Source organism: Solanum pennellii, chromosome 6 (genome assembly GCF_001406875.1).
Source record: "Solanum pennellii chromosome 6, SPENNV200".
NCBI classification, from domain to species: Eukaryota; Viridiplantae; Streptophyta; class Magnoliopsida; order Solanales; family Solanaceae; genus Solanum; species Solanum pennellii.
The window spans coordinates 53,905,374-53,916,159 of NC_028642.1; the positions used below are offsets into that span (position 1 = coordinate 53,905,374).

At 35.9% G+C, this 10,786-nt stretch overlaps 2 protein-coding genes across 2 annotated transcripts; one reads left to right on the plus strand and one right to left on the minus strand.

The window, feature by feature from the left end:
• LOC107023337 (SNAP25 homologous protein SNAP33-like) lies at window positions 1–4,074 on the plus strand. The gene is made up of 6 exons (XM_015223997.2): window positions 1–157; window positions 1,362–1,910; window positions 2,203–2,296; window positions 2,445–2,581; window positions 3,345–3,442; window positions 3,713–4,074. Exons 2-6 carry the CDS (start codon window positions 1,419–1,421, stop codon window positions 3,810–3,812), a joined length of 921 nt encoding a protein of 306 aa, XP_015079483.1. The 5' UTR covers window positions 1–157; window positions 1,362–1,418; the 3' UTR covers window positions 3,813–4,074.
• Window positions 4,075–4,313: 239 nt separating this feature from the next.
• Window positions 4,314–10,048, minus strand: LOC107023336 (heparanase-like protein 2). The gene is made up of 10 exons (XM_015223996.2): window positions 9,530–10,048; window positions 8,545–8,802; window positions 8,413–8,449; window positions 8,015–8,198; window positions 7,449–7,597; window positions 7,118–7,351; window positions 6,407–6,596; window positions 6,193–6,318; window positions 5,968–6,067; window positions 4,314–4,916 (listed from the first exon to the last, which is right to left on the minus strand). The coding sequence occupies exons 2-10, from the start codon at window positions 8,752–8,754 to the stop codon at window positions 4,527–4,529; spliced, it is 1,620 nt and encodes a 539-aa protein (XP_015079482.1). The 5' UTR covers window positions 8,755–8,802; window positions 9,530–10,048; the 3' UTR covers window positions 4,314–4,526.
• Window positions 10,049–10,786: the final 738 nt, after the last annotated feature.

Here is a 10,786-nt window from a genome sequence, read left to right on the forward strand (position 1 = left end):
GTAGGTATACGGAGAGAAACGGTCCAAACTGCGACAATTCAAAAAAGTCTCCTGCTCCACGCTTCTTTACCATTTACAAATATCCCCAATATCTGTACCCACTTCACATTATAGTTTCTTAGATTTTTTCTACAATTTATCTTCTTCGGATTTTCAGGTACTGCATATCATCATTTTGATCTATTCTGTTTTTCAGTTATGGAGATTTTGTTTTCTTTCCTGTTTGCTGTAAATTGTGGGGTTTTGTACAAGTTCGAATTTCAATTTTATGAATTTATGAGGAAAAGATGGATCTTTTTGTTCATATAGGTCGTTTCAAACTTCATTCAGTGATTTGTTTTTGTTCTTCTATTTTTTTTGTGTATTTCTATGTGAGAAATTATGATTTGGAGCTATCTTATCTACTCTGTAGGAAAACCCTTTTGTTTCTCGCTGTATTCGTTTTACTATATGATTTGTGGGTCTTTGAGAAATCAGGATGATAGCGGTTAGGAATATTCTTAAATTTTTGCTTAGTTAAAGGATGATTGCTGGAATTTGCTTCGATAGAAGATACTTGAAATTCTGGGTTTTGTTATGATGGAGATGTAAATAGAACTGGACTTGTATATCCCCTGAATTTTCTATATTATTCTTGCTCCTTGTTGGATTTTCTCGTTTTTTTTACTAGGATGAACATAGTTTGACTTTGGTAACTGAATTTCTCAACTACCACCAAGCTATCCTCGGTTGCCTGTGTTATTTGAATGAAACCGGTTCAAATAGAGAGATGCTCTTGGGTTACCTCTTTCATTATCATAGCTAAATTTGAGTAGGATGAATCAACGTGAGGAAAAGTAGGTTAGGTGAGACCCCTCGACTTGATTGAAGTTGACTTCGCTGAGTTCTGAATAAATCAAAAAGTTTATTGATTTGATTCGCCCCATTTCATTTATTTGGGTGAGAGGGAGGCTGTGAGTCACCTGGGCTATGGATCTTTCCGTTGGTTGATTCTCGAGATCACCTCTTCAAAGAAAAAAAAAGAGGGCCCGTTGTTCTGGCTCCACAAATGAATAGGAAGCACTTGGTATTGAGATGCAGTTGTTTGTTGTTCTTGTTTTTGTTGTAGTATTATATTAGTATTGCATACTTGATTTTGGACTTCTCTTATTAGTACTACATCTCTGAACAAAGCTTGGTTTGAGTCTTTATTGCTATCTTTTGCGTGTTGTGTGCTCCTGATCTCTTATCTTCTAGAATCTAGCCAATGTTCTGTTGTGATCTGTTACTGAATTGTCTCCTTGTACATGTCTCACAGTAGCAAACTATAAGTTCTCTGTATGATAAACTTCGCTTAATAGTTTGATTGTCTCTTTCTGCAGATTATTTCTTAATCTACCAGGTCCATCCCCGTGGGATTACTTTCTATCTATCAAAAAATGCATGGTCTTAAGAAGTCTCCTTTACATCGGAGTGCTAGAAAAAAATCTGCGGATCCTGTGGCCCATAGTAATTCTGGATCAAATCCCTTTGATTCTGACAATGAGTCAGACAAGAAGCAAACTGTAAAACCATCCAGGAAAATATCATCGGAGCCTTCTGCAGCTGCCCCAAATTTGAGTACAAACCCTTTTGATGATGATGAAATTAAAGAGACTCCTACACATGCTTACTCAACTTCGACGGCAAGAAATAAATACAAGAATGATTTCCGGGAGTCTGGTGGATTTGAGAACCAAACTGTAGAGGAGTTGGAAAACTATGCCGTCTACAGGTCAGAAGAGACTACAAAATCTGTTAATAGCTGCCTGAAGATTGCACAAGACATGCGAGAGGATGCAACAAAAACTTTGATAACTTTACATCAACAGGGAGAACAAATTACAAGAACCCATATGACTGCAGCAGATATCGATCATGATCTTAGCAGGGTATGACTTCTTTAGTTCACTCATATAAGTTTTTTCTAGTTGCAGAAGCAAACATAATTGCAATCTAACATGTTAGTTTGCTTTTAGATGGAGATATTGATTTATTTATACATAACTAGTCTGTTTTTACCCTTCCGCCTAGAAGTCGTTACGCCCTTAAAGATGTCTCTTACTCTCTGAACTGCTAAGTTCTTCATTTCATGTACTTATTACAAAAAATAATAATTCATTACATGTTTTGCAATTGTTACCTGTTATCCTTGTGAGACTTATGTTTGAAACTTAATTTCAGGGTGAAAAACTCTTGGGGAGTCTTGGAGGCATATTTTCGAAGACTTGGAAGCCAAAGACGAGTCGCCCGATTACAGGGCCCGTTATCACAAGAAGTAATTCATTTTATTTTTGTTCTTCTTATTTATTTACTATTATTTGAAGAACGTTAGGGAAAAGGGATGGATTTTGAAAGTAGTAGTAATATAAAGGTTGAGTCAACTGACACTGATAGCTAATTTGATACTCTGTTAATGTGCACAGTGTCAGATGATCCAGTTCAAAGAAGGGGCAACCACTTGGAGCAGAGGGAGAAATTAGGATTGAACTCTGCACCCAAGGCAAGGTCAAGTTCAAGGACACCACACCCAGAGCCTACAAATGCAATGCAGAAAGTTGAGGTATGTTCATGTGACTCGGGACAAAATAGAGAATACTGTTACAATTCTCCTCAAAGAAACAAAAAAATTAATAAGGAAGTTCTTCAGATCTAAGTACACCCGGAACCTGCAACTATCAAACATGCAGGATAGTATTGATTAATTTTGGTCACCTTTTCTTTTCTGCATCTTTCCTCACTTCACCGTCCACTTTTCTAGCATTTCGACACCTTTTCATCTAATGTTTCTCACTAACGCTCAAGATGCAATTTTCCAGTCAACATTTTTATGTTTAAGAGTAAATTACAAATTACTCATGTTCATTTCTCTTTTCTTTTTAATTCTAGAGTTACGTCATTATATTCCATTGTTTGTAGGAAGATTTAATTCTAGAAAGAGCCATATTCCATTTTCAAATGTGGCCTATTGTTTGGAGAATTTCTAATAGAAGTTTCCTTTTGGAACACCAAAAGTGAAACAGCAAGAATAGTAAAACACTGTGATCCTTGCAGACTGCAGTACCTTAGTGTCCTTGAAAAGTTTGTGTTCTTTGTTATGCTTTGGCGTGTTGGACCTATGAGGCGATTCTTACTGGTTCTGTCATAAATGTTTCCCTGTGGTGATGAAACATTTTCATTCTACACTACCAGATTGAGGATTGAGCATGTCTGTTCTCCTCATTTTTTCTCCTTCTTTCTTTATTTGCTCATTTCATGAATATGAATGATAATATATGACAAATATCAGTTAGCTGATTCTGCTGTTTCATTTGAACATTTGACAGGCTGAGAAAGCAAAGCAAGATGATGGACTGTCAGAACTCAGCGATCTGTTGGGGGAGCTCAAGAATATGGCTGTTGACATGGGATCTGAAATTGAGAGGTTAGTGTTATAAAATTTATTAAGCAGATTCCAATCTCTCCTTTCTTGTTCTCTCCCTCTTCCACCATCTCCTTATTGAACTGTCACTGTTAAAGTACTGTGCTACTAAGTCACTTCTTAAAATTATGTATATGTAACAACTACGCCTCAATCCCAAGCAAGTTGATATCGACTGTATGAATTCTCACTGTTCATGTCCCTTCATTTAAACCATTCTTGAGCACACTAGAAGTTCTCTAGATTTTCTAAGAATTCTGTTGGATATTACAGGCATAAAGATGCATTGGATCATACTGAACAGGATGTTGATGAGCTTGGCACCAGAGTTCAAGGGGCCAACCGGAGGATTCGGCGCTTGCTTGGAAAGTAAACCAGTAGACATCTGTTGTGGGAACCTATTAATGAGCTTTCAGACGTTAACTTCAGTTTATCATTTCAACTATTCTTGAGTTTTTCACAAATGCTTCTCTCTGTAATTTTATGTTACTTTGTATTATAATTTTACAATATTCTATGACAGTAAACCAAGTTAATTGTATGGTATTTGGAATGCAGGACGACAAAATTACTACTCGACCATTGTAGAGAAATAACGTGCAACACAAATAAAATTACTGTTTGATCAGTGAAGACATGGTTGAATGTACTTTATGCTCAACATCCATTTTTTTTTAAATTCCAATCAACCATTCATCGAGTACGTCTTGAGTAAACTATTAAACTAATAAGAGTTGTATTGTCAAATTTCCTTTAAAATGTACTCTTTTTTTTTTTCCTTACTTTATATCAACATCCTACTAGAGGATATAAAATGTTTGCTAGACAGCAATAATAGTCTAGATATAAACTGTTCAGTTTGTCCCATGGAAAGATCCAAAAGCACCAAGAGGAAACTAAATTACATCTAAATTTTGCAAGTTGATAAACAACTTACATTACAAGATACATGTTCCTGGAAACACCATATAATACATAACTGTATAAAATTTAGCAGCTCAGTTTATTGTAGCAATTATACAATTACTAAGTTATGAATAGATAAGAGAGCCAGATTATAACTATCAGACACAAGTATTTCCTAATCCTATGTACAAACAGGAGAGCTTAAGTAGGGGAATACTATGAATTTGATGGACAAGGGGGAAATTGATATTGGAGACTTCAGCTTTACAAGGACTGGAGACAAACTTGGGATGTTCCCATTTTCTGTGAGTTGTAATGGTTTTCCATTCAAGAGCATGGTTCTGCTTTGAAGGTTCCCATCTAGTGGAGTCAGATGGTACTCTTCTCGTGATAACGTAACATCTGATGATTTTCTTCCAACCCATGAAATAGTTTTCTTAAGACGTTGCACGAAAGAACTCTTGTGATTTGATTTCTCTTTGACATGCGAGGTGATGCTTACACTAGATTCGATGTTGACTCCATAATGAGTTTGGTTGCTTAGATTGATCAAAAGTAATGTTACACCTTCCTGCACAAAGGAACAGCAGTAAAATTGAAAGGTTTTAAATCTTGAGAACTAGCAGGGCAATGCAAATCATCGCATGTTTATATGAAGGCTTTATCAAATATTTAATTGAGAAAAACCAAATTACTGCAGTATGGCTAAGATAAAATGGAATATTAGTGAGTAGAAACTGGCTTCACCAAAATGTGACAAAATTGTATAAGAAAGGTGTTCCATCCTCCATTTTGATTGACTCGTTTATCTTAACCAACATATAAGAAGCATAGGTGAGTACTCAGGTTCTAACATATCCAAGAGCGGTAAGCTTGATTGACTAAGCACAAGGGAGAGCCAGCATCATATAAAAGAATAAACTAGTTGAGACTGAATTGCATAAACTCCAATTATATCAATCAAAGCATTTAAACACAATACCTTGCTATTTTACTCCTTCTGAAGTGTAAGCATATGGCCTTTATAAGTTACAATTTATGGTCTAAATGATAATAATCAAGAAAAACAGCTTGCTTCGCCATCAATCAATCAACCAATTAAGTACACCTCAGTCCTACATGAATCTCCTATATCATTCCGATCCGTTCTATTCAAACTATTTAGTTTGGTTCTATACAAATCTGATAGATCTATTTTCGCTCAATTCAGCCAATGCTAGTACTTTTCTACTGATAAGCCTTTCATGGGGTTGGAACTTAGCATAAACTCTCTCACACTCGGGCAGGAATGTGATGGGACACCTTGCCTATTTAATGCTAAAATGGATACCATGTTCAATATCTAGAGGTTTCAGTATATTATGACTCTCTACGAACAATTAGATTGAAGACCAGAAGTGGATGGACTCAATGCAACACATGAAGTAATGATATTACTATTGACGAAGAACAAGGTTTATAGAACACTGATTACGCATGTAAGTTTAAGACATCCTTTCAGGAACTCATCAAGTTACTTTCTGTGTAGGTTAATGTATCTCTAGACAAATCATGCATCTGAATTCTGTAAGTGAAAGATTCAGGAATTCGGGGGTTGGGGGTGGGAGGGTGGGGGCGCTTACTCTATGTCTTGTGCAGTGGGCATATGAGCGCAGATATGATGATGCATTGTTGCTAACAGCAAGAACTCCTTTTCCCATCAACCGATGCCAAAGAAGTGCACTGTGCTCGTTCAAGTATAAAGATTTTGGGTCAGATCATCAGGGGCTTAAGAACTAGAATTAGGAAAAATGTTCCTTTTAATAGCAGAGAGAATGAACCTTTGATTGGTAAGTCAATTGTCTCACCTATAATAATCAGGATTTGGGACAAACGTACTTGTGTCAAGGAGCCCATAGTTTCCACCAATAAAAGTCTGCCTGCAATATACTTTAGTGTGATATGTGGCTGCCATCCCAAGCTGATCCAAGTACCTAAATTCCATGTCAAGATAAAGCATGAACAAAAATAATTAACTGATTACTGAATTAAAAAATAAATCAAGTCAGCCAAGAAATTTACCAAAAACTGTTCACAAAGGTGTTAGACACATTAGGACCTCCGTTATTGAAGGCCCCACCAGATTCTCCAACCCAAGCTGAAGACCAAGGACCATTCATTTCAATGGTTTGACTAAGATTACTGAATGTGTCAGCAATTTTATTCAAGTGCAGAGGGTTTAAAATTTTGTTTACGAGATTGAGGTCAGATCCTGAAACAGAAATTTTCTGGTTTTATTCAATGGAGTAAAAACATGAGTAAATTGACTTACAAATCTAGAGAACACAAGTAGTAATGTAACTTTATACTCAAATAGACCAGTACACTAACACTTACAAGAGAAGATAGATAAAGTAAACCATACAACTATCAGAGCAGCTGCTCATAATTCAAATTTAACAGAAGCAAATACTAACATTTTTGTTAATGAAATGTGCTGTCAATGATAATGTTGATTGATAAATTAGAATTTATCTAATTTCGTTCCACCAACTAATTCTCTTTTACTGGATGGTTCTCAACCTCCTAATGATGTCAATAGCTAGTGCCACATTACAAGTAACAAATGATTTTTGTAGTAGACGCAAAAAACACTTTATAAACTGAAACAAATAGATCCAAGAAAACGCTGTCACTCCTTAGATTTGATGTGATCATCCTAGCACGATTTTCTAAGCTAATAGAGGCTTTCATACAGTATCAAGCTACCCATAAAATTTAATGCTAGCTTACCTGCACCAAGATTATATATATGATGAGTCAAGGCATCGACAGTGCCTGGCCCTGACATCTCAAGGAACGTCTCGAACCACTCTTTATCATAGAATCCTCCTGGTGCTAAGAGAAGTGGTCGGGGTTGGAAATGCTTATACAATTGGTCTATGAGATTGTTAAGATGTATAACATCTTCTCCATATTGTTCAGCATCAACCTTTGCACCAATCCCTTTACCACTCAACTCATTTCCTGCAAACCAAGTGGAACCATTGTTTAAGGAAATCCAACTTCTATTAAACAAGGTAAAATTACAAAAAAGAGAGAAGGAAATTGTCAGCAATTATACCAAATTCCCATGAGTGTATTTGGTAGCCCTTGGAAACAGTGTAATCTATGAAATCATGGGCGTTGCTGGAATCCCAATTCCCTTCCCAGACACGCTTACTGGTCCGCTGCCTCCCTCGCAATGCATTCAGGCCAAAGGTCACAAGTGCTCTGCAGCATAATTAGTGAAACTGGAATGAACTTTGTTGAAGTGAGTGACCACCTCATGTAAAAGCTGAGCGATTAATAGGCAGGGGACACTTTTATTTTCTCATTATGCCTTAACACACTCCTCACATGCAGGCCCAATGCTCTTTTTTTCTTTGCCAGGCATGTGGAACTAGTTTATGTTAATAAGTGATGGTAAAGACTTGAAATCAGGACCTTTGTTTGGCTCTAATACCATGTTGAAGTGAGTACCGTTAGAGAGATTACGTTTACATTTATTTCATCTTATGTCTTTAACAAATTTCATAAAATTTTAAGTAAGTTATGGCATACTCTGAGAATAAAATCGGAACAAGAAAGCAGCACAAAAGTTAATAACTCACCCTGTCTTATTGAAAAAGCTATAAGTTAATAACTCACCCTGTCTTATTGAAAAAGCTATTTAGCTCATCCCATCTATCCATACGTAAACATCCATTTGAAAATCCAAACAATTCATCCCCTTGCTTGGTAAACGGATGGCAAGGCGACTCCAAATTGCCCACATCATAGATTATTCGGTTTTGCAAAGAACCTCCAAGTCGTAATCTCAGATGGTTGAAAGCTGGACCACCAAATTAGCAATCAGAACAGACGAGAAATCAATGAGCATTCTGAAGAAGCATCAAGTCTGATTTGCTCACTGTTGTAAATAGATGGTTCATTTGATGTTCAAGGTGAAGTTATGGAGTTTACCAGTCAAAGTTTGTTAATTAAAGTAAGAACAACAAGATCTCAAATACTAAGGTAAAGTTATCACATGATGGGAACATGCTGACCTTGAATAGAATTTGCCAGAAAGGGGTGAGACAAATCCTGAAAATATCAAACGAAAATAATGAATGCTAACTGTGCTGTGACATTTAGCAAAGCAATATATGCCACAATATCAATTAATAGTAGAACTTTACCAGATTTATCAGAGATGTCGAGCCCCAAGGGCAATCGTTGTAGTTACACTTTTCTTTAGGCCACCAGTCAAGAGTAGCGCAAACATAATTATCATCTGTCTCAGCAATTTTTACAGTTCCATCTATCAGAAATTCTGTTTCTTCAACTATTTGTGCCAGAAATGCAGGACACAGTGCCAAAAAGATTAACAAGATGGGTGGGAAGCCCATTGGTTTTTAAACTACTCAGCTTCACCCCTCTTTGAACAGAGTCATAAGCTGTAACAGACGAGGATACAATAAATGTTAAAAGAGTCTAAGCGTAGTTTAACAAGCAATAAAAGAAATTTTACATGAACGACAATGAGGAAAAATATGGCATTTCATCAGAATGATAGCAGCAATTCTCTGATTAGGCATCTTAGCAAAATAAACTTCTTCTTGTCATTCCATATTTAAGGCTCCTTCGGTATCTCGAGGTTGCTACAACTAATTTGCATATAACAACAACAACAACATACCCAACGGGGTATGGGGGTGAGTGTACACAGACCTTACCCCTACCTCACCTCCACGAGGTTGTTTCCAAGAGATACTAGGCTCAAGTGAAGCAAAACAAAATGGCAATGAAAAGGAAAAACAACAGTGAAGAAAACATCTCGACTAATTTACATAATATGCCTTTATGCAAACTATGATCAATCTATATCCATTGATTAGAGTAACTGAATCTAACATGATGTCACAAATCAAAGCAGACTAACAAAACATGAACAGGAAATGAGGGTGCATATCATATTGCTTTTCTTGGTAAGATATTACAAAAGCTATAAAACCAAACTGGACAAGTGCGGATAGCTAATTACACTTTGGAATTAATGAAAAAAGATAAAATGAAAATTAACCAATCAGGATCAGCAAAACAAGAATTAGATCCAACAATGACAAGAACTCCCTTAGATAATTGCATACAAAACAACAAAAAGCTAAGATCTTTCAGACTTACCGAAAAATTGAGCTGAACCCAGATGAGAAATAACCTTAAACACTACAAAAATGTGAGATCACCAGAGCACAAGTTCCAAAAAGAAAGAAAAAGCAACACTGATAATGTGCAGGCAGCCTCTGTGCCAAAAAGGGGCAAGCTTTATCAGCCAGTACCTTGTGGTGGGGGAAAAGAACAAGAAAAGAGTGTGAAATGAAAAGGGTAAGTTTCAGATTTGTCTAAGTGTATTAAATAGCAACAATTAGCGTTCATTCATTCAAGAATTAAGGAATTTTTGGTACAAAACTGTTGCCATTGTTGAAGTTCAGACCCTTAAAGTGAGAAAGAGGAAATATAGACAAAATTTGTAATAAAATGAGGTGTCAAATGCATGAGCAATTGAGCAGAGTCAAATTATTTGTTGGATTTGCAGTTGTGAGGTGTCTTAAGCTTAAAATTTGTCGTTAATATTGGCTTACAGCCGAAAAGGAAATCAACAATGGCTGAGTTATACAAGTAGAACTTTGTTTTTTTTTTCTTTTCAGATATGTATTTTTTATGATAATTGAGTGAGATTTGGTTCAACACGGTCCACATCAGTCAAATCCTAAAGCAAGCTTGTCAAAAGTTTTTTGTTCAATAATGCCCCTTGGTCGAAATAGATATGTGTTTTTTTCTCACCGCTTATACTAATTAGTAATAAAGAAATCATATGTATACAAGCTTCCTTAATACGCTATAAATTTGTCACTTGTAATAGTTGGCATTATTTGTCTGAAAATTTTATGATTGTTAACTTAAGATATTATATTATGTATATAATGATATTTGACGTTTAGATCTCAATTTTATCCGAGAAATTTGCATTAAATGAACGGATGCTATATTTGTAAGACTCTTCTTTTCTTGTGGAGACAAAATACCACACATAGCCCAGTAAAATTATAGTTGGGCCTTCCTACTTGAGGCCCAAAGTACTTACCATTTTAACTCTTGGGCCTGATTGCACCATAGCCCACATCAACACAAAAAAACTCCAAGTAAAAATTTAAGGAATCCCATAGTGTAATTCAATAATTACATTCTGTCCCGACAAATTTAGTACTTACAAAAAATCCCTTAAATTTGTTGTTCCGTGATACTTTAGACTCTAGTGATACATGGTAAGTTTAAACTGTTGAGAAAAAAATGGGGAAAAAACGTTACAATTAATGTTGTTACTAAAACAGCTTAATTTAAGGTAACAGATCATTAATCACCATAAAATAAGCACGTAAT

Bases quoted from the DNA above. Each gene is read 5' to 3' on its own strand.
- LOC107023337 (XM_015223997.2), top strand. From the start codon at position 1,419: ATGCATGGTCTTAAGAAGTCTCCTTTACATCGGAGTGCTAGAAAAAAA. The intron at 2,297-2,444 runs GTAATTCATTTT...TAATGTGCACAG, and splicing joins AGGGCCCGTTATCACAAGAA to TGTCAGATGATCCAGTTCAA. The intron at 2,582-3,344 runs GTATGTTCATGT...AACATTTGACAG, and splicing joins ATGCAATGCAGAAAGTTGAG to GCTGAGAAAGCAAAGCAAGA.
- LOC107023336 (XM_015223996.2), bottom strand. From the start codon at position 8,754: ATGGGCTTCCCACCCATCTTGTTAATCTTTTTGGCACTGTGTCCTGCA. The intron at 8,199-8,412 runs GTCAGCATGTTC...TTGGTGGTCCAG, and splicing joins TCTGGCAAATTCTATTCAAG to CTTTCAACCATCTGAGATTA. The intron at 7,598-8,014 runs GTGAGTTATTAA...ATTATGCTGCAG, and splicing joins AGCTTTTTCAATAAGACAGG to AGCACTTGTGACCTTTGGCC.